The 21,185-nt window shown below is 46.3% G+C and overlaps 14 protein-coding genes across 14 annotated transcripts; 5 read left to right on the top strand and 9 right to left on the bottom strand.

Annotated features, from left to right (window-relative positions):
• Nucleotides 1-492: 492 nt before the first annotated feature.
• J056_004314 (uncharacterized protein) lies at nt 493-1,466 on the bottom strand (the record flags this gene model as incomplete). Its single annotated transcript, XM_009269515.1, has 3 exons — nt 493-795; nt 841-868; nt 922-1,466. The coding sequence occupies 3 exons, from the start codon at nt 1,464-1,466 to the stop codon at nt 493-495; spliced, it is 876 nt and encodes a 291-aa protein (XP_009267790.1).
• A 538-nt stretch (nt 1,467-2,004) lies between these two features.
• J056_004313 (uncharacterized protein) lies at nt 2,005-2,983 on the bottom strand (the record flags this gene model as incomplete). Its single annotated transcript, XM_009269514.1, has 3 exons — nt 2,005-2,307; nt 2,361-2,388; nt 2,439-2,983. 3 exons carry the CDS (start codon nt 2,981-2,983, stop codon nt 2,005-2,007), a joined length of 876 nt encoding a protein of 291 aa, XP_009267789.1.
• Nucleotides 2,984-3,244: 261 nt separating this feature from the next.
• J056_004312 (uncharacterized protein) lies at nt 3,245-4,170 on the bottom strand (the record flags this gene model as incomplete). The annotated part of the gene is made up of 2 exons (XM_009269513.1): nt 3,245-3,575; nt 3,626-4,170. The coding sequence occupies 2 exons, from the start codon at nt 4,168-4,170 to the stop codon at nt 3,245-3,247; spliced, it is 876 nt and encodes a 291-aa protein (XP_009267788.1).
• Nucleotides 4,171-4,588: 418 nt separating this feature from the next.
• Nucleotides 4,589-4,841, bottom strand: J056_004311 (uncharacterized protein; the record flags this gene model as incomplete). Its single annotated transcript, XM_009269512.1, has 2 exons — nt 4,589-4,602; nt 4,649-4,841. 2 exons carry the CDS (start codon nt 4,839-4,841, stop codon nt 4,589-4,591), a joined length of 207 nt encoding a protein of 68 aa, XP_009267787.1.
• Nucleotides 4,842-5,355: 514 nt separating this feature from the next.
• J056_004310 (Transcription initiation factor IIF subunit alpha) lies at nt 5,356-6,947 on the bottom strand (the record flags this gene model as incomplete). The annotated part of the gene is made up of 2 exons (XM_009269511.1): nt 5,356-5,862; nt 5,919-6,947. 2 exons carry the CDS (start codon nt 6,945-6,947, stop codon nt 5,356-5,358), a joined length of 1,536 nt encoding a protein of 511 aa, XP_009267786.1.
• Nucleotides 6,948-7,032: 85 nt separating this feature from the next.
• Nucleotides 7,033-8,574, top strand: J056_004309 (uncharacterized protein; the record flags this gene model as incomplete). The annotated part of the gene is made up of 3 exons (XM_009269510.1): nt 7,033-7,737; nt 7,806-8,006; nt 8,053-8,574. 3 exons carry the CDS (start codon nt 7,033-7,035, stop codon nt 8,572-8,574), a joined length of 1,428 nt encoding a protein of 475 aa, XP_009267785.1.
• Nucleotides 8,575-8,615: 41 nt separating this feature from the next.
• On the bottom strand, nt 8,616-10,340 carry J056_004308 (PAB-dependent poly(A)-specific ribonuclease subunit pan3; the record flags this gene model as incomplete). Its single annotated transcript, XM_009269509.1, has 2 exons — nt 8,616-8,889; nt 8,941-10,340. 2 exons carry the CDS (start codon nt 10,338-10,340, stop codon nt 8,616-8,618), a joined length of 1,674 nt encoding a protein of 557 aa, XP_009267784.1.
• Nucleotides 10,341-10,636: 296 nt separating this feature from the next.
• J056_004307 (Importin subunit beta-1) lies at nt 10,637-13,384 on the top strand (the record flags this gene model as incomplete). Its single annotated transcript, XM_009269508.1, has 4 exons — nt 10,637-10,676; nt 10,723-11,159; nt 11,214-13,304; nt 13,361-13,384. 4 exons carry the CDS (start codon nt 10,637-10,639, stop codon nt 13,382-13,384), a joined length of 2,592 nt encoding a protein of 863 aa, XP_009267783.1.
• Nucleotides 13,385-13,759: 375 nt separating this feature from the next.
• J056_004306 (Protein BolA) lies at nt 13,760-14,121 on the bottom strand (the record flags this gene model as incomplete). The annotated part of the gene is made up of 2 exons (XM_009269507.1): nt 13,760-13,926; nt 13,980-14,121. The coding sequence occupies 2 exons, from the start codon at nt 14,119-14,121 to the stop codon at nt 13,760-13,762; spliced, it is 309 nt and encodes a 102-aa protein (XP_009267782.1).
• A 90-nt stretch (nt 14,122-14,211) lies between these two features.
• J056_004305 (Suppressor of glycerol defect protein 1) lies at nt 14,212-16,746 on the top strand (the record flags this gene model as incomplete). The annotated part of the gene is made up of 3 exons (XM_009269506.1): nt 14,212-14,311; nt 14,360-16,128; nt 16,180-16,746. 3 exons carry the CDS (start codon nt 14,212-14,214, stop codon nt 16,744-16,746), a joined length of 2,436 nt encoding a protein of 811 aa, XP_009267781.1.
• Nucleotides 16,747-16,866: 120 nt separating this feature from the next.
• Nucleotides 16,867-17,930, bottom strand: J056_004304 (Transcription initiation factor IIB; the record flags this gene model as incomplete). Its single annotated transcript, XM_009269505.1, has 2 exons — nt 16,867-17,823; nt 17,877-17,930. The coding sequence occupies 2 exons, from the start codon at nt 17,928-17,930 to the stop codon at nt 16,867-16,869; spliced, it is 1,011 nt and encodes a 336-aa protein (XP_009267780.1).
• Nucleotides 17,931-17,982: 52 nt separating this feature from the next.
• J056_004303 (Putative glutamate--cysteine ligase regulatory subunit) lies at nt 17,983-18,950 on the top strand (the record flags this gene model as incomplete). Its single annotated transcript, XM_009269504.1, has 5 exons — nt 17,983-18,046; nt 18,102-18,433; nt 18,483-18,693; nt 18,740-18,878; nt 18,923-18,950. 5 exons carry the CDS (start codon nt 17,983-17,985, stop codon nt 18,948-18,950), a joined length of 774 nt encoding a protein of 257 aa, XP_009267779.1.
• Nucleotides 18,951-19,084: 134 nt separating this feature from the next.
• Nucleotides 19,085-20,024, bottom strand: J056_004302 (uncharacterized protein; the record flags this gene model as incomplete). The annotated part of the gene is made up of 3 exons (XM_009269503.1): nt 19,085-19,259; nt 19,304-19,943; nt 20,000-20,024. 3 exons carry the CDS (start codon nt 20,022-20,024, stop codon nt 19,085-19,087), a joined length of 840 nt encoding a protein of 279 aa, XP_009267778.1.
• Nucleotides 20,025-20,082: 58 nt separating this feature from the next.
• Nucleotides 20,083-20,979, top strand: J056_004301 (Cytosolic Fe-S cluster assembly factor NUBP2-like protein; the record flags this gene model as incomplete). Its single annotated transcript, XM_009269502.1, has 1 exon — nt 20,083-20,979. One exon carries the CDS (start codon nt 20,083-20,085, stop codon nt 20,977-20,979), a length of 897 nt encoding a protein of 298 aa, XP_009267777.1.
• Between the last annotated feature and the right edge of the window lie 206 nt (nt 20,980-21,185).

Raw genomic sequence — 21,185 nt, 5'->3', positions numbered from 1 at the left:
AGGTTCCGGTGATGAAAAACACGTTTGGTGTGCTCATGATAAGTTTTTCGTGGTGTTTATGGACGTTTCGAAGGCAGACTTAATGATCTGTACCTGATGACGTTTAAGTTAGTCCAAGGTTTGCAAGCGATATACACAAGCGATAGCGATTCATGTATTATGGGATAGAGAAGTTACAATACAAAGCGAGGCAATAATTGAAAACCGGAAACATAAGTTTTATGCTATCATTAATAGTGTTAGTTGTTGAATTTGGTCGAAATTGAGAACTCTTTTCACCTGCTGGAATTGTCAATGAGATTTTGATTGGTTTTGACGATATTATTGTATCTTCCGCATCAGGCAACGTATAACGGTGTATACGCATCGAAGGTATTGAATATTTTGAGACAGAGCTTCCAAAGCGTGAGATGAGCGACGTCTTCACAAGGAAAGGTAAAACAATTGAATGCGCAACTTCAAACGTAAGAAATTTGTCGTTACAACAATGCATTAGTTTTTGAAGTCGGTCGAAAGTGAAAACTCCTTCCACCTGTTTGCGTTATCGATGAGTTCTTGACCCTTCTTCGTTATGTTTTCGCAGCTGTCAGAGCCCAATGCGACTCTGGTAGGTATTTCGCCGTTGCTGATCTGCTTGGCAAGGCCAGTGTTCGTTAAGAGCTCAATTATCCTTTCGCATCCAACTTTAGGGTCCCCGAGTTTAGATGCACCCATGTCTGTCACGCTCTTGGTCATGAACTCGCAGATCGGAGCGTAATCTGAGACTGGGTTTTTAGGTGGTCTTGCGTGGACTCCCTGGGCGTGTTGTCAGCATTGGCGGAAGAAATATGGAAACTTTACTTCTTGAAGGAACTTTGTTCGAAAGTATCTGCAAGTTCATACAATCAACGATGGTGATTCTGTATAAGAGGTTCAACTCACCCCGGTTCAATGAGCAATACTTTGATACCGAGATGCTTGGTTTCAAGCTTGAGTGCTTCAAATGACGCCTCGATAGCATGCTTGGAGGCGCAGTAGTATCCGTAGTATGGCCACGATTGAATACCGGCAATAGAGGAAAAGGTCGTAATGAACTTTTCTCCGCTAGTGCGACCGCGAAAGTGCGGCAGGAATGCGTTCGTCACCTTAATTGTGCCCCAATAGTTCACATTAAACTCATTTTTGGCGTCTGTGAGCGAAACTTCTTCCATACATCCATTCACCGAGTATGCTCCGTTGTTGATGAGATGCGTAACGTGGCCGTGTATCTTGATAGCATCGCGCACTATACCAGCTATTTCTTCTTCGTCGCTGTTCAAATCGAGTTTCATTATTGAGACATGCTCGAGTTGCTCATAGTCTTTTATTCCATCAATCGTTCGATCCGTTGCTATAACCTTCTGTTTCAGCGCATTGAGTTGGAGGACAAGCTCTCGACCGAAGCCAGTTGCTGTTCCCGTGATGAAGAATACGTTTGGTAAGCTCATATTTGATATTTAGTGTGGTACGTGATGATCGTCTGATGCTAAACTGGATAGGCTACATGTGTCTCATAAAGTCACATTGAGGTGGAGGCACAAATGAATTTTAATGATCGAAGTTTATATGCAATTACGTAATGTCTTGATCTTGCTTGTGATTCATTCAAGAAATCTTCGACTGACATGCTGGGTATATTCGCTTGGCTTCAAGCAGCGGAGTCAATTATGTATTAAGGCACGATGTCCCGTCCATCGGCGAACAGTTTTTTTATGCACTTGGTCTCATAATTCGTTCTGCGTTGCTCAAGTTACCAAAAGAGGAAATCAATTGCTACCGATCTCGAATGGGTATCTGAGTATCGCATGTAAAATATCACTGAATGGGATGGGCTTGAGCAGTCTATTTGGCTGTTAAGCTGAGATGCGACCCTAGAATACTTACTGGGATTTGTTCTTCGAAAGTCACAGAGCATCGTCATCGAGACACACACCAGGACAAGCAAACGGAATTCACAAAAACTTCATTGAGCTGTTGTTGCTATCATCAATTCTTATAGTCAGTAGACACTGAAAACTGTTTCCACTTGTTGGCGTTATCAATAAGATCTTGACCTTTCTTTATAATGCCCTCGTAGCTGTCAGATCCCAATGCGACTCTAGTGGGTATTTCACCGTTACTTATCTGCTTTGCAAGGCCGGTGTGCATCAACAGCTCGATGATCCTTTCGCATCCAGCTTTAGGATCGCCGATTTGAGCACCATTCTGCTCTTTTAACTCCTTACCCATAGATCCTCTGATGGGCTCGTAGTCCGCAATTGGGTTCCCAGGTGGCTGTACGTTGCTTCCCTGATGTTTTCATCAGCAAATGACGTAACGAGATGCGATAAAAGGAAACTCACCTCTTTGAGAAAGCTGGTACGGAAGTAGCTGAATATTGTAAATTTTCAGTGGTCATTACTATCTTCGCAGTAGCTCACCCTGGTTCGACCATCAACACCTTGATGCCAAGGTGCTGAGTCTCCATCTTGAGTGCTTCAAACGATGCCTCAATCGCGTACTTGGAAGCAGCGTAGTAGCTGAAATATGGCCATACGTTGATGCCGACTATCGAGGAGACCGTCAATATGAATTTTTCTCCACTCGTGCGTCCGCGGAAGTGAGGAAGGAATGAGTTGGTTACTTTAATTGTACCCCAGTAATTGACGTTGAATTCACGTTGTGCTATAGATAGTGGGACTTCCTCGACGCATCCAGTTACTGAGTAAGCGGCGTTGTTGATGAGATGCGTAACGTGGCCGTGTATCTTGATAGCATCGCGCACTATACCAGCTATTTCTTCTTCGTCGCTGTTCAAATCGAGTTTCATTATTGAGACATGCTCGAGTTGCTCATAGTCTTTTATTCCATCAATCGTTCGATCCGTTGCTATAACCTTCTGTTTCAGCGCATTGAGTTGGAGGACAAGCTCTCGACCGAAGCCAGTTGCTGTTCCCGTAATGAAGAATACGTTTGGTAGGCTCATTATGGTTTGAAGAAAGACATTGATTAAATGAAATGGATGAATGGCGTTCTCACAAGATGACGTAACTTCAATAAAGTTTATAATAGAAACAGCATCAACATATCCCGGCAGCCAACGTATAACGGTTTATACGCATCGAACGTATTGAATATCTTGAGACACAGCTTCCAAAGCGCGAGATGAGCGACGTCTTCACAAGGAAAGGTAAACCAATTGAATGCGCAATTTCAAACGTAAATAATCTGTCGTTACAACAATGCATTAGTTTTTGAAGTCGGTCGAAAGTGAAAACTCCTTCCACTTGTTGGCGTTGTCGATAAGATCTTGGCCCTTCTTGACGATGCCTTCGTAGCTGTCAGAGCCCAATGCGACTCTGGTAGGGATCTCGCCGTTGCTGATCTGCTTGACGAGACCCGTGTTGGTCAAGAGCTCTATGATTCTCTCGCTACCAACGGCAGGATCACCGAGCTGAGCACCATTCTGCTGCTTGAACACGCGTTCCATTGCACCACTAATTGGCGCGTAGTCGGAGATCGGGTTTTGAGGAGGCTGGATGTTGCTACCCTCTTGAAGGAAGCTAGTACGGAAGTAACTACAAGTAGAGGGTTAGTGGGAAAACACCATCATTAACAGTATTCTTACCCTGGTTCGATCAACAACACTTTAATGCCCAAGTGAGCAGTCTCAAGCTTGAGTGCCTCGAATGAAGCCTCGATAGCAAACTTGGAAGCGCAGTAGTAGCTGACGAAAGGCATGGTTGTAATACCGACAAGTGAGGAAATGGTGGCGATGAACTTCTCGCCACTTGTGCGGCCGCGGAAGTGAGGGAGGAATGCATTCGTAAGGGCAATTGTACCCCAGTAGTTAGCGTCAAATTGCTTCTTGGATTGCGCGAGAGGTACTTCCTCTACACATCCAGCTACAGAGTATGCAGCGTTGTTGACGAGGTGGGTTACGTGGCCATGGATCTTAAGGGCGTCACGTACGACGCTGATGATTTCCTCCTCGTTGCTGTTCAAATCGAGCTTCATGATTGAGACATGCTCAAGTTGCTCAAAGTCCTTGATCTTATCGGTATTTCTGGCTGTGGCAATTACCTTCTCTTTTCTAGCATTAAGCTGAAGAACGAGCTCTCTACCGAAGCCAGTTGAAGTTCCAGTAATAAAGAATACGTTTGGCAGGCTCATTATGTGTAAATGATGATTGTTTGAAGCCAGACCGGATAGCACGAATAGGCTTATATTGACGTATGCAGATGATTTCTAAGCAGACAAATAAGAAAATAAAATAAGATGGAGGTATTTGCGTGGTAGTAGCGATAGCGCAATATTAGCCTCACATTTGCACTTGTACTGATCAGCAGATCTTCAAATCTGAAGAGAGAAGACGGAGTGGGTGGGGGTGTCGGGGCAGAGAAGGTAAATGGTTCGAAAAAGGGCGCGTTTGCTGGTATAATCTGAGTGCGAACTGCACTATCAATTACTTTAGTCAAGCACAAGAAAGCACAATACAAGGGAAAACACAAGATCATCGAGGAAATTCGAATTATTAATGCGACGTAACGTTTATATCGTGACAACAGTACAGTGTTTAAATCCTAGCAATTTACATCTTTGGGTCTTTCGTGGCGTTAGGAGGGACAATAGACTACAACACACAACTAACCGTTCATTGAACCACCGCCGGCGCCACCTCTAGAGTCGTAGTCGGCTGGGTTGGTAGAAGCAACACCTTCACGGCCAGCAGCACCACCCTTGTTGGTCTCTTGTTGGCGCTGGATGTCTTGAGCCTGCTTCTCAACCTCGTTTTGGGCCTTTGGGTCTTTACCGCCGAAAGTTGCTTGTTGTGGACCGCTCATATTTGAATTAAGTGTTTTGTGTGTAAGAGAAGAAGAAGTGGTGTCAAGGTACTCCTCTTAAGCGAGTCTTGGAGCGACCCACCGATGACGTTAGTATCAAATCTGCGTTGGGGTTAGATCTGCCTACGATGACCTTCGATAGTGTTCAACGGGGGCTTTTTTGCTTGAATCGATCCAAATTTATCGCTGCATTCGTACGTATGCTTCTCTTGGTTAGCGTGTGGGTTTTATGATTCTTGGGCTGTTGCAAATCTTCTGTCGCAGTAGGAGGGCTGTTCAATTATTTTTTGTCGATGCCTTTATTCTCAATACCCTTTTTACTTCTGTTAAACATATTCGAATAGATAGCGAATGTCGTCATCTTCTCCCTTCGGCAGCAAATGACAGATGGTGGACTAGCCGCGAACACTGGAGATTCTCTAGCTCGCGAGTGCCCAATCAGCAGCATGGACAATTTATCATAATAGCAGCATTGATTGATAAATACAAGTCATAAATGTTGTACAACACCTCACTAAAGACCCTCCTTGAGCTGGAGCTTGCCATCGTTAGTTCTGCTAGCGACCTTTTTAAGTACACTACCAATAACTTCTCTATTCCTAGGCTGAGCTTTAAATCTCTTTTTGAAATGCTGGATAAGGTCGCTAGTAGTGAGAGACTTTCCTCTAAGGAACGCGATAATTTCATCCTCTTGCAATAGCTGCAGATCTGCCGAGCTGGGTGGTGTGGAAGGGGAGGCTGATGGTGACATACTCTCCCTCTTGACTTTAATCTTCTTACTGTCGTGCCGATCGTCGATATCCGTTCTACTACGTTTGGAGGAAGGTGAAGAAGAGCGTTGTTTGTTGTATGGTGATGTGGCCCTGCGTGCAACTTGTTGGGCTGCAAGTGATGCAGGTGTGTGTTCTTTCTTTATTGATTTTGTCAGCGATGTTGCCTTGTCGTTTTCTTGTGCGTCGAGCTGACGTTTCTCCTGCTCTTCTTGCTCCTTCTTGCGTTGCTCTTCTTCTTCTTGGTCGTCCTGCGTTGTGTGGTTAGTTGGGAATCTCCTCAGTACATTTTATACACCCAACTCACATCACTATTGTCAGAATCGTAAGCCTCTGCGTTAGACTTGTCATGTCGACGCAAAAACCTCTTCATTTCCTTCTCCGTGTGGGATTTCTGGAACGGCTTAATATCTTCTTCAACATCATCGAGATTGCTAGTTTGTTCGACGTGACCAATGTTAGCCTGGTGCATCTCCTTCTTAATCTTATCTTCGAGTTCTTTAAGCTGGTCGTCATCTTGGTTATCTTGAATGACGTGTTCGTCGTCATCTTGGAATTCTTCGTCAAACTCCATTTCATCGAATAGGGCGTCTACGGTCTCATCTTTAACTTCACCTCTATCGACTTGCATGCGTTTTTGAGTGGAGGGTTTTGAGGAGTCTGGGGCGTGATTAAGAATAGATTGTAGACGTTGATGGGAGGTAGATGGATTGTTATTATCAACAGCACCGTCATTAACACTACCACCGTCATTACTAGCTTTATTTCTCATAAACCAAGGATTATCAACACCTTTACTATATATCTGATCAGCCTCATCAATTGATAGCGTGTTATAATTTGGTTGTGGATTGAATTTGTAGATTTTATTAGTCGGCTCAACCTTGAAATCATGATTTTTATTGAAAATGAGCATCACGTAAGACTGATCCTGTGGTTTTCCATCCAACTGACCTTGCCAGATAGAGTCGCCAGATTCCATAATCCAAGGCAATCTCTCCGACTTTCTCAACTCAATGGTGGATTCATCTGCCATGAAAACCTGCTTTGTCTTCTTCTTAAAGTGCTTGGAAGGTTGCTGTATAGGTGGAATATCTTGCTTTGTTATTGGATCGATTAGAATGGGATTATGATTGTCATCCAACTCTATTTTACCAGATTCGTCCCTCTTTGGAACTGGAGTGAGTAAATGATTTGGATCTTTTCTGTTAAGCTTGAGTGGCTGTGGGAGGGTTGACAGATCCACTTGCTTATTGCTATTCAATTTCATAACGTTGTATTTGAATCCATTTGAATTATTCGATATTAGCTTGTAATCTGTATAGGGTTTTGACATTTGTATGGTGGTTTAAGTGCAACCCTATTGTATTTCAACATTCATTTAGTAAATTACTAGTCACTAGATAAATTAATAGTAAACTATGTTCAAAGCAGTTCTAATTGATATTTCTGGTACCCTTATAGTAAACGATAATCAAACTCAACGCTCAGTAGTAGCTGCTCTATCTAGACTGAGTATACCACACAAGCTGCTCTCAAATGCCTCAAAACAGAGCCACAGTGATGCACACTTTGATTTGACAACAAAGCTAGGCTTGGATATCTCTCTATCCGACCTCATAACTCCTTTATCATCCTGTAGCCAGCATATCCGCGATAACAATCTCAACCCACTTCTCCTACTCACTCAATCTGCTTCTAAAGACTTTGAAGGCCTTGTTGACTCTACAAAGCCGTTAGACTCTGTAGTCGTCGGTTTGGCTCCTGATAAGTTCGACTACCACTCATTGAACGTCGCCTTCAGAATTCTCAAAGACATTCCTCAATCACAGCTCATTGCAACACACTCCTCTTTATACTTCCAAGACAAAGATGACCAACTTAGCCTAGGTCCTGGCCCCTTCATACATGCTTTACAGTCTGCATCCGGAAAATCTCCCCTCATCTGCGGGAAACCCAGCTCGTCTTTCTTCATAACCGCTTTAGATCAGCTTGGTATAAATCAGCAAGACTACAAAGATGTTGCTATAGTTGGCGATGACGCTTTGTCTGATCTGGGCACAGATTTACCTCTAGCGAAAATTTTAGTAAAGACAGGCAAATACAGGGAGGGTGACGAAAGAAAAGTGAATAACTTGCACTCTCTACATGATTCTTTTGCTCACTTTGTAAATTCATTAATTTGATTCACCAGATTGGTCGAATTTTCAGGTTGGCTTACGTCAGTGTAATCCACATGAACTTCCTTTTTTATACCATCATGTTCGCCAACGCATTCAAGCAACTCCCACAACAATCGCGCTCTTTCGCAACCACTGCTTTGCGTTTGAAGCACACACTCCCTCCACTCCCATATGCTTACGACGCATTGGAGCCACACATCAGCTCTGACATAGTGAGTCCAGGTCGCTTGCCACAAGGAGTTTTCTAACACATATCAGATGACTACCCACCACTCAAAGCACCACGCTACTTACGTAAACGGACTTAACGCAGCTGAAGAGTCATACGTCAAGGCACAAAACGCAAACGACATCAAGACGTTGATTGCACTCCAACCAGCACTCAAATTCAACGGCGGTGGACATATCAACCACTCACTCTTCTGGAAGAACCTCACTCCAGACAGCGGCAGAACTGCTCCATCAGGTGGCTTAGCTGAGCAGATCAACAAGGACTTCGGCAGCTTCGACGCCCTTAAAGGCAAAGTAAACGCGGCTACCGCTGCTATCCAGGGCTCCGGCTGGGGATGGCTCGGCTACAACAAGGAGGCCAAGCGTCTTGAAGTCGCTACTACCGCTAACCAGGACCCACTCACTCACCTCACCCCAATTGTCGGAATTGATATCTGGGAACATGCCTTCTACCTCCAATACAAGAACGTTAAGCCAGACTACCTCAACGCTATCTGGAATGTGATGGATATGCAAGAAGCTGGCAAGCGTTTCGACGAGGCTGCTTAAATATTTTGATTTGTAATATGAATTATACTTTTTTGCTATGGCTACACACCGGTTTCCCTCTTAAGATCCCCAAATGCAGATTCTATACACTGTTTAACCTCTTTGTAAGACACAACGAGACAACTCTGCTCGTCGCGCGAGATGAGCATCAGACTTTCATCAACGCCAGCATCTAATTTATTGAGACAGACGAGGACATGCGACATGTCGAGGACTGGTTTCCCATGTTCGTCGACCTGGTGAAAGACGTAATCTCGAAAGAGTTTGATGATATACCTGTCGCCAGTCTCTGACCATCGAGAGTCGAGATCGAATCTTAAGAGTGATTAGTTTAGAAAAGAACCTGATACGAGACTCTCAGCTCACTCTGCTCTCTCGTTGATAAAACCGAATTTGCACAACAATCTAACTAATCTGCCATTCTCCACCTCCTTGGCGAGTTCATCTGTGAGGGTATCGCCCGCGCTAACGCTAGCATCGAGCAACTCAGCGACAACAGCGGGTTTAATTTTGAGCACCATTCCCCAAAGTTCCTGGGCAGTTTTGAGTGGTGATCTATTACCCAGCAGCCACAGCACGATTCGCTGCAAATCAGGCCCGTACTGTCTGCTAAAGAACTCCATGGCCTTGGTAGGGTTAGCGGTGACGGTGCTCGAATTGCCCAGAGCGAGAGTGAGGAGGAGGGTACCAACGGCGGAAAGATCCTCCTGCTGGTGAGTATGAACATTTGCGAAATCATCGTACAGCAGGACGTCCATCGCACCAACACAATTCAACCGCAGACGATTCTTACCCGTGACGAGAACGCGTGAGGGGTTGATACAGCGCACAGCTAGTCCTTGTGTATGTATGTGCATGACTGCCTGCACGATCTGTACGAGATACACCCACAGCGTGTGTTCCACGAGTGGTGGCGGGTGCGGGTTGAGTGCGTTGGCCTGGTGTATGCTGCCAAGTGTCTTGGCATTAGCGTAGTAAGCGTGGACGAGAATGAGGGAGGAGTCGTGGAAAGAGCGCGTCGAAAATGCCTCTATGAGAGGAACGACATGGGGATGACGCAATCGACGCCATCTGTCCACTACACTCAAAGGCTCTTGCGATGTGAGGCGAAAGCCTTCGACGCGACGCAGCGCGTAACGAGCACCGTCTCTCTCCGATGTTGCGCGGTAGACGTACGTCGGATAACTCGCCAATCCTACACCTGGCCCGATACCCTCGTCTAGCGGATAGAGGTCGCGGTAGACGTGCAGTCGCTCGGGCAGACGCAGCCCAGGTGGAGGTGCACGTAGCTGTGACTCGTGCGCTTCAGTTATAGCCTTGTGTGTGTCCTGATGGAGGAAGAATTGGGAGAGATTTACATTGTGGATTAGCTTGTATGGCGGTGGAGGGACGTAGAGATGGTACTGGAGTGGGTGGCGTGGGTAGCTGGTAGAATTGTCGTATATCCCGCTCAGCTCGCTGTCCATGCCACTCCATTCCCATTGCGCTCCTGTTGGCGCTGTCGCTTCCTCATCGCCTTGCTCGTCGTACGGCGAACTCGTCTTGGGAATAAATACTGGCGCTGTAGCCGCAAACCCCGACGGACTGGCTGTCTTGGTGGGGGATTGCGTCGTGTGCGTCGTGTGCGTCGCTGCGAGTGCCGCGGCTGAGGGTACAAACGCTGGCGTCGATGCTTTTATGGGGACAGCGGTTTGGGATTTGGGGGTTGTGGGTGTGCTTGGTGACGGCGCAGCGTCTGGCGGGCGTATGGGCACGGCTTTCGACATAGAGATGGCGGTGGAGATGGCAGTCGGCGGTGAAGAAGCAGAGACTAGAGATCCAGGGGAAACGTACAACGGGGAATACGAATATCACATTCATCTCTTTCTACGGACGGTCTCCACGAAAGAGATATAAACTCAGCACAAGTTTTGACATTTGAGCGGTGAGCGGGATGGGAGGGAGCACAAATATATTACGATTAGCACACGCTGTGATTTATATCCAAAGATAATTTTACCCAGCCACACACCAAAAAACGCGCGAATTTGATCTTCTCACAGCGACGACCACGAAACGAAGCATGGACGTAGCATCTTTGTTATCTGCATCTCTCTCGCCAGGTGGGTTGAAAATAGGCTGGGCAACAGACTAATAAATATTATTTAGAGCAACAAGCCCGGGCTACAGCCTCGGAACAGCTCGAACAAGCAGCCAGCCAGGATTACCCTTCGTACATCTACACGCTCTCGAATGAATTGGCCAACGAGTCCCAGCAGCCGTTTATCCGCCAGGCCTCTGGTTTGGCTATTAAGAATTCGCTTGTCGCGCGGGATCAGTCGAGAGCCCTGCATCAGTCGCAGAGGTGGCTCGCACTCGACTCCACCCACCGCGCCCAGATCAAGCAGATTGTACTCGCTGCTCTCTCCACCAAAGCTATCGGTGCTGCCGCTGCCCAAGTCATCAGCGCTGTCGCCGCGATTGAACTGCCTCACGACCAGTGGCCAGAGCTCGTGCCGACGCTGCTCAACAATGTCACTGACGCCTCCGATGAAGCTAAGCGTATGACTACGCTCGTTGCTATTGGTTTTGTCTGCGAGTCGGTTGTGAGTTTTGTCTTTGGAACGTGATGACATGTGCTAACTACGCTTCCACTTCAGCCTGCTGACACTCTCGCTGCTCGCTCAAATGAAATCCTTACAGCTGTTGTCCAGGGCGCTCGCAAAGAGGAACCCTCCACTGACGTTCAAAATGCTGCTATCAACGCCCTCAACAACTCACTCGACTTTGTTAGAGACAACTTCGAGCGCGAGGGCGAGAGGAATTACATTATGCAGGTCGTCTGCGAGGCTACTCAGTCCTCTTCCACAGACGTTCAGATCGGCGCCTTCAAGTGTCTCGTTAAGATTATGAACATTTACTACTCCAAAATGGGCTTCTACATGGAGAGAGCTCTCTTTGGCTTGACAGTCCTCGGAATGCAAAACCCAGAAGAAGGCGTCGCTCTCCAGGCTATCGAATTCTGGTCTACTGTCTGCGATGAGGAGATCGAATTGGCTTTGGAAGCCAACGAGGCTGCCGAATTTGATGAACCTGTCGAAAGAGAATCGAAAAATTTCGCAAAGGGCGCTTTACCGGAAATTATTCCCGTTCTTCTCAAACTCCTCACTCAACAGGATGAAGATGCTACCGACGATGAGTGGAATGTCTCAATGGCTGCCGGTACCTGTGTCAGCCTTCTCGCTCAGACTGTCACCGACGATATTGTTCAGTATATCGTCCCATTCGTCGAATCCAACATTCGTTCGACAGATTGGCAAGGTAGAGAGGCTGCCGTCATGGCCTTTGGTTCTATCTTGGATGGTCCAAGCCCAGCACTTCTCGCTCCACTTGTCTCACAAGCTCTTCCAACCCTTATTGAGATGATCAGAGATCCTTCTATCCATGTCAAGGATACTACTGCATGGACACTTGGTCGTATTTCAGATGTTCTCATCGATTGCATCAAGCTTGATATTCACCTTCACGAATTAGTTTTGGCCTTGGTCGCCGGTTTACAGGACAACCCTCGTATTATTGGTAACTGTTGCTGGTCGTTGATGAACCTTGCCGATCAGTTACAAGGAATTGAAGACGCTGATGGTAACATTCAGTCATCCCCTCTTTCTCCTTACTATGATGGTATTTTATCTACACTCATGCAAGTCAGTGATAGACCTACTAACGATAACAATTCACGTACATCATCTTACGAAGCCATCTCAACACTCATTGCTCAAGCTCCACAAGATTCTTTACAGACTATTAGTCAAGTCACTGTCGCTTTACTTGAGCGTATGGAACAACTTCTCGCAATGCAAAACCAACTCCTCGGTACTGATGATAGAGCTAATTGGAATGAGTTACAATCGAATCTCTGCTCAGCAATCACGGCAGTCATTCGTAGACTCGGCAAGGAGATTAAACCATTGGCTGACAGGATTATGACTATCTTGTTGAGTTTGATTTCATCATCAGGTAAACACTCCACTGTACTTGAAGATGCTTTCCTCGCGATCGGTGCGATTACTACGGCGTTAGAGACCGACTTCTCTCCATACTTGGAGGCATTCATGCCATTCCTCTACCAAGCGCTCAAATCACATGAAGAGTACCAGCTGTGTTCGATTAGTGTTGGTTTGATTGGTGATATCTGCCGTGCCTTAGGCGAAGCGTCTAGTCCATACTGCAACAACTTTATGAATGTTTTATTGGAGAATCTCGCAGCATCACAACTTCACAGATCAGTGAAGCCACCAATCCTTTCCGCGTTTGGTGATATCGGTATGGCGATAGGAGGACAATTTGAGCCATACCTTCCAGTGACACTGCAAGTACTTCAACAAGCTGGAAGTATGATGCCGGATCCAAACAACTATGATCTCATCGATTATGTTGCCACGCTGCGCGAAAGCATTCTTGAGGCATATGTGGGTATAGTGAGTGGATTGAAGATTGCAGATAAGAGTAATCTTCTGCTACCATACTTGCCATCTATTTTCAACTTTGTACAAATCTGCGCTACTGATCAGGAGCATACACAGGCAGCACTCGGCTCAGCTGTCGGATTGCTCGGTGATCTTGCAGACGCATATCCAAGAGGAGAGGCCAAGGAATTATTCCTGCAGCCTTGGGTGGCTGATATGCTTAAGTCGAGCAGAACTAGAGGCGGGACTGAATCTATTAGAAGAACAGCGAAATGGGCAAGAGAGGTGAGTTGAGAGTGGATTTTTATGGTTTGTTCAATTTACTAACTTATGCCTTATAGATGATCAAACGCGCTACAGCTTAAAATTGATCAATCATCACAGTCAGTCTCAATACCAAGCAAAATTTCATAATGATGATGACTTATATTCATTCAATATTATCAACAACTTACAAACAACTGAATCTACTTAAAATAGTTGCGTCTGACGGACGATATTAATTTTCTTTGTTATACCTTTCCATAGATGTCTCTTAAGTCTAGGTGTAGGGTAGGTGTGGGGAGGATGGTATAGACGAGACGTGGCTGTAAGGTGTGGACAATGCTCCTGATACTCATCGTACTCAGTCTTAGATTGACAGAGAATACTGCTTCGATGAGCCTTGATCGCGCACTGTAGGATCAAAGGAACATATAAGCAGTGTACATATGTATGCATGTGTATAATTTATATTACAATTACTGTTTCTGCATCCTCTCAGCTTCTTGTTGTGTATATAGACGCAGACTGAGTGCGTGTAGACCCATTTTCTCAAATTCCTCAGTCAGGAGTCTGTTGACTAGTCTATGTCTTTGTATCTGCAACATTCCATTAAAGCGCTCGCTTATAGCGGTCACTGCGAAGTCTAGCGTGTTTTGTTAGATGTGCTTAGTTGCAATCTGATTCAATCTAACGTACGAGTCTCGCCATTGCCACCGCCTTGAACGACCATAGCGTGGTGGTGAGCGTGGAGGCTGCTATCGTTCCTCACTTCCAGTTTCTGCGGGTGGAGCTCACCGCGCAGCTTATCCTGTATAGCTGTGTGTACTGGTCCTGGCATGGCTGGCTGCGATGGTACTCTGTGTGCTGTGCGCGGAGTGTGTGCTTGCTTGTACAGTCCGAGTGTCCTGAGCATCACTCTTCAACCAATATGGCCATTACGAAATCTGGGAAATCTGCGAAATCGGGTAAATTTGCAAACAAAACTACTCAATTACCGCAGAATCTCGTTGCGGAGATCGACGATAAGTGTCAGTCTGCGTGGTTTTAGTGTTGATAGATTGTCTAACGCTCGGCAGACGGTACGAAGACACCGTCTCGTAAATTAAGAACAAGGAAGGAGACTCGTAAGGAAATAAGGTCGAATAAGAAACAGTCACATAAAGGCGCACCTCCAGTCGTTAAGAAGCAGCTAGATCCCAATGATGCCCGTACCCAGGGAAGAGAGAAGGCTTATCAGCAGCCGATAAAGGAGGCAGACAGCAGTAAGAGCGACAGCAGTAAGAAGGACACAGACAAATCAAAGGCTATTGAGCAACTCGTTGATCCTTCTAAAAAATCAAAGAAAACTAAATCTAACCCCGAAGACGATGAAATCGCTTGGCTCGAATATCAACTGAAGAATAAGAAGTCTGACGATATTAAGGATGATCTAGACGATCTTCTCGATGATGTCAATGGCATTGAGGGTCGTCTGTTCGATGATCAGCAGGAGCATAATGAGCAAGTCGATGATGAGGAGATGATGATCGATGATAATCTGAACCAGGGTGACCCCAGTGAAAGTGAAGCAAGTGAGGAAAGTGAAGAAAGCGAGGAAGATGATGAAGATGCTGGCAGCAGCAAGGATGAAGAAGGTGACACAGCTTTGGATGAAACTATGGATGAAGCTATCAACGATACAAACACACAAACTCAGACGCAAACTCACGAACCCTCCTCCCAACCAGCTAAATACATCCCTCCAGCTGTCAGAGCAGCCCGTGAGCGTAAGCTGCAAGAATCACAAAGCGTCAATGTGCAAAAATCAGAAGAGCTACAAAAGATAAACAAAATTGTCAAGGGATCGTTGAACAGACTTTCAGAAGCAAACATTGAATCTATCCTCCAACAACTCCTCGACCTATACCGCACCAAACCCAGACATGACGTGACAAGTTCTATAGTAGATCTAGTGCTCTCTACAATAGGATCACGTGATAACATGCTCGACAGCTTTGTTATCCTCTACGCCGGTTTTATATCAGCTTTGCATCGACTAGTTGGTGTGGAGTTTATAGCCCATCTCACTCAAACCACTATTACAAAACTCGACGCGAATCCATTGTCCCACTCAACGGAAGGTGGGGCTAGACAAAATCTCAATCTCATCAGCATGCTTTCCGAGCTTTACAATCTCGGCAGTCTCTCCAATGCCCTCATATACGATCTAATACGCGCACTCATATCGACCGACAGATTGAATGAGGCGCAGATCGATGCTGTATTGCGCATAGTTAGGAGTGCCGGTCAGCAGTTGCGCCACGATGATCCTGGATCACTCAAGGAAATTGTCCTTGCTGTGCAGAATAAAGTTGATAGTATAAACAAGGAAGAGCTCGGCTCACGGTTCAAATTCATGCTTGAGTGTCTCAACAACCTGAAAAACAACAAGATAAAAAACCTTCCAGGTGCTCAAGGTGGTAGTGAATCCCGAGATAGAATAAAGCGATACATAAAAAACATCGACAAAAGACCGGGCGTGTCGACCACAGAAGCCCTCACTGTCAGCCTCATAGACCTGCGACAAGCTGACTCGAAAGGAAAATGGTGGCTTGTCGGTAGTGCCTGGAGTGGTAACCCGCTTGTCGATAAAAAGGAGGACTTTGCTAAAAATAAAGGTGGCGATGATGCCCTCGTCAAGCTGGCTAAGAAACAGGGCATGAATACTGATGTGAGACGGAGTATTTTCATTATTCTCATGAGCAGTGAGGATTACATTGATGCTTGTGATAGATTAGGTGGCTTGGGATTATCTGAGGTGCAGCAACGTGAGATTGTCAGAGTCATTGTCCACTGTGCTGGTAATGTGGGTTTTTTTATTATTATTCTGACAATACAACGCTAACCAGAATATAAGGAAAAACGCTACAATCCTTATTACACAATGGTTGCCTCGCATTTGCTCAGTCAGTCGCATTCAACTCGAATCACTTTGCAGTATGTCATGTGGGATTTCCTAAGAGAGCTCGGTGAAGCAGGCGTGGGTGGATCGGAGATATTGAAAAACGGAGCGACTGGTGGAGATGGATCGACCGTGCGCACCAGTCGTATAGACAATCTCGCTAAATCTTTAGCCTGGTGGGTTGCTAAGTCGTCAGTACCACTGTCTATCTTCAAACCAGTCATATTCCCCACGCTCACCCCAAAGGCTAGAGAGTTCTTCAACAAATTCTTTGTCTATCTCTTCCTATCGATACAGTCATCATCACCAACTCTCAACTTGGACAGCAAGAGGGGTGACAAGAGTGTGATCGACGGTATCATGATGAAAGCAGCTCCAATCTCCAACTTGGCGAATGGATTAAAGTGGTTCCTCAGTCATATGGACCTAGGAGACCTTACTAAGAGGGAGTTGGATATCGTTGATTGGTGCGTTATGTCATCAAACGATGCCCTCAAGCTCGGAATGAGCTTGAGTGAGTAGGTCGATGCATAGATATGGCTACTCGAAATTGTTTGTCCAATGAGTATCTAAATAGAAATAATGCATAGAGTTAAATTATTGTACATATTTAATAATCCTAGGATGTGTTGTGACATGCGGTTATGGGTCAGGTAAATTCCTTACGTTTGCTCTTTTGTCGTGTATAGATGCTAGTACGGGTTGTTTTTCGTTGAACAATATCTTGTATGCTGATTTGATGGTTGAATCGCCGACGCCTGCGATGTTACCAATTTCCGAAGCAGACTTTGGATAGCCAAAGAGAGCAGAGGAAAAGTAAATACACGTAGCAGCGACAGTAATAGGGGATCTACCAGCCAAAACACCGTGTTCACGAGCAGCAATAGCGACATCGACAGCACCACTCTGGAGCCACACGGGAAGACTGAGGTGGTTGCAGTATCTCGCCATAAGATCTTCTGGACCACTTTGTACATTGTTGAGAGTTGGAGTGTCAACACCTGGCGTCATAGATGGAGAGTTGCTACCGAAAGCTCTTTCAAGTACTTTGAAGCACTGACCGATGACTTTTTTAGGCACGCGTGTAAGACCCCAGACTTCTTTGAAAGTACGAGGCACGCCAGCCTGTCTGCAAGCTATAAAAATGCAAGCAGCGATGATAGCGTCGGTGGATTTACCACGAAGCAGTCTTTCTTCGTCGACACGTTTATAGAGTTGTTTAGCGATATCAGCGATGGAACGTGGAAGGGATATCTGATCAGCCATTGAGGAAATATCGCGGAACGCGTTCATCAAGCTGCGCTCGCTTCGACCATGAGATGATTTCGCAGCAGCTCTTTGCAGTTCCTTAGAAATACCCGAGTTGCCGTCTCTAGAAGAGATCATCGTCTCAAATTCATCGACGCCGTCGAGAAGTGGATTGCTGGCTGCACCGACACGCGAGGGATCGTCACCCTCGTCGTTGGCGAATGTACGCCACTCAGAGCGCGTATCGACGACCTTATCTCCAAGAACTAAACCACAATCACCGCATACTAGATCACCAGAGCTGAATTCCTCAACGACGTTTGGATTGGGTATCTGGCATTCAGGACAAATCTAAGGGAATTAAAGTTTCAATAATAAATTTACTGCAAAATACACATATTTACCAATTTCACAGATAAATCTGGTCCGTATTTCTGCGCTGGCTGTGATTGCGCCATCACTGAAATTCGATAAGAAGCTCCTTGAATAGGGACGGTGAGGACAGATAGGATGAAAACAGTTTACATCAACTGCGATAACGTTAATCTCAATCCAATTTCCGTAACCCAGGAATGTGCGTTTAGGCCTTCTTTTTCCCGCAGAGAAAGCTAAAGTTTTAATTACATCAGCCAACAATCTCGAGCTGCTCGATGCACTCTATGACACGCTCGACAGCACGGACGTCGCAGATTCAGAGAGGCAGCTCAACATACCCAGCCATCCCCGTCGCGAGCCTTCTCTGTCTGAGCACAGGACCAACTACGAAGTCACGGCGAAGTTGTTTGTCACGGATCCTGACTACAGCAAGTGGAATGAAAAGACGCTGAACGATGCCTTTGAATGCTTGCATCGCACTACCTCGCTCGGATCCGTCGATTCTCTCATTTTCAGCTTCAACGGGCTATGTGATGATACAAGTGATAGCAGCGATAGACTGGATGCTGCTGCACGTATTTGGAAGGTACGTCATGTCATTCTATCGCTCACTACCCCTCATTTCCTCAAATCAGTCACTTACTCCCGAATTCCCGCACACTCAACTCGGTGTTGCCGATTTCGGTCCGATCGAGCTGGACAAGCTCATCGCCAAGATCAAAGACACCGCTAGGCAACCGCAGACTACGCAGATTAGCTTGTCTGACTGCTGCGAGCCACCCAGCGAGCTCGTCAAAACAGCCAAGCAGCACGACGTAGAATTGACAGCCCATCCAGATATCCACGGTGAGTTGGTGTGGGAGCCTTAAATTATCTGCTGACTTGCGCTTAGATATACTCTCGCCCGCAGAGCTTGCTGCTGCTTTCAACAGAAACCAATCACACCAGCTAGATGAAAAGAGCGTGGGGATAGATTGGGTACTCAAGTACACTGTTGTTGCACACGGCAGAGCAGTAGTTGCTGATAAAGGGTGCGTCTGGTATTTCTCCCAAACATGCTTACAAATACTCGCAGATACATAATACGCGCATCCTTATCATAGCTGGATCATTGCAACAGATTGTATTAATAGGTGGGTGGAGTGAGTTTTCCATCCCTCGACTGACGAATTGCAGAAATGGATAACATACTTTGACCAATGTAATCGCCAATTGCCACAATAGATACACTCGCCAACTAGTCGCAGTTGACGGGGTTCCAAGTACACGCACCGTTGGGGTCATCGAGAGCGTCAATAGCGGCCATATCCTCTTGATCCAAGTTGAAATGGACGTTTGAGAGAAGATTTTCCGACAGCCTATCCTCATTCTCAGTCTTGACGAGGGGAACGAAACCATGGGTCAGCGACCATCTTGAGTGACGTTAAAGATGCGCGTGGTGAAAATAATGACCCACTTTATCAACACCTGTGCAGCTGTGACGCCATGTTTCTTAGCCAAACTGTCGATAGTCGGGTCCTGCCAACGCGAGGCACGCGCGAGCGGGGAGAAAGCCTGAACTACGATTCCGTGAGATTTGCAGTAAGCGACGATATCCCTGTTCTGAAGCCAAGGATGAAGTTGAATCTGATTGACGTGGGGCATGACCACGCCTTCATTTTCCTCGCACAGTTTTCTTAGTTCCTCCAAATGCTTAATGCCGTAATTAGACACGCCTATACTTCTGCACAGACCCGTGTTGTACGCTTCGCAGAGCTGTTTCCACGCCTCGATGCGGTTGAGGTAGCCTGGAGTGGCAGAGTGGATCAGCATCAGGTCAAGATACGTTGTCTTGTGATATCGGATGCTCTTGCGCACGTCAGCCAGCGCCGAGGTCGATGTACCTGCTTTGTCCAGCTTCGAAGTAAGGAAGAGGTCTTCGCGACGGTGATTGTGGGGGAGGTTCGCAATAGTCTCGCCTAGCTCTCGCTCATTTCTATACACGCGCGCTCCATCGAAGTGTCTCCAGCCGCGCTCCACAGCCCGCGTCGTCACTCGCTGTGTCGCCTCCCGCGATAGCTGATACAGCCCGAAACCAATAGAAGGCATCGTTCTGCCTGGAGTAGTGAGGTTGGTAAGTGTGTGCTGCGTCTGCTTTGTGTCTACCACCGACCATTTGAGATTTTCTTCAATTCCATTTTATTCGATCGTTTGTTGATAACGTTCGCAGCGACATCGACCGACAAATAAATTATAATGGATCTAGACAGTCCAGTGGTTAAGCGTCTCCAGAATGTTAAGTCTATAATACTCGTCCTTAGTGGTAAAGGCGGGGTGGGTAAATCATCGGTAGCCACCCAGTTGGCGTTATCAGCGACGACTTCAACCAATGCAAAAGTGGGATTGCTAGATGTCGATCTCACGGGACCTTCTCTCCCGCGGATGCTCGGTCTCGATGGTCACTCTGTCCACATGGGTCTCCACGGTCAGGGTTGGGTGCCTGTACATGCCGACCGCGCTGGAAAGCTGTCTGTAATGTCAATAGCTTTCCTCCTCAAGAGCAAGAACGATGCCGTTGTGTGGCGTGGGCCAAAGAAGAGCGCAATGATTCGCCAGTTCCTCGCTGATGTCAAGTGGGATTGCGACACTCTCATCATCGATACTCCTCCAGGCACATCCGATGAACATATAGCCCTCACTGAACATCTCGCTCCTCTCGCCGATAGGATACATGCCGTCATCGTCACAACCCCCCAAGCGGTAGCGTTGAGCGACGTCCAGAAGGAAATTACTTTTGCAAGGACTGTCGGCATACCCATCCTCGGTCTCATAGAGAACATGTCTGGCTACGCTTGTCCCCATTGCGCTGATTGCACTAACGTCTTTTCTACGGGCGGCGGAGAATCACTCGCGAAGAGAGAACATATCCTATTCCTCGGTAAAGTTCCCATAGATCCCCTCCTCGTTAAGCTGCTCGATGATATCAAAATTTTGCAGATGAAGAAGGAGGAGCAGGCCAAGCAGGGCGGCATTACACTCTCTGTGCAGGATCAGGAAGCTATCTCTACAACTCTCATAGAGCGCTACCAAAGTATACCGACATACAAGGTGTTTGAGAGTATAGCTCGGCGAATACTCGAAGCTGTTCACTAGCCCAGAGTCGTTTGGGGGAGTTATCTATTGCTATCTGTTCACTAGACCATACACACTATCTATTACTATCTCTTTTCATAAAAAATTCCGTAATGTTGATGAATAAGTACAAGTCAATAATTGTAATATGTTTGTCGTGCGAGCGAGAAGCTTAAAGTCGTGATCCAGTAAAAAAACGTCAAGTGATGTGAGTAAACGTGAGAAGG

This window comes from Wallemia ichthyophaga, assembly GCF_000400465.1.
Source record: "Wallemia ichthyophaga EXF-994 unplaced genomic scaffold scaffold7, whole genome shotgun sequence".
NCBI classification, from domain to species: Eukaryota; Fungi; Basidiomycota; class Wallemiomycetes; order Wallemiales; family Wallemiaceae; genus Wallemia; species Wallemia ichthyophaga.
This window is presented reverse-complemented; position numbering and strand designations above follow the sequence as displayed.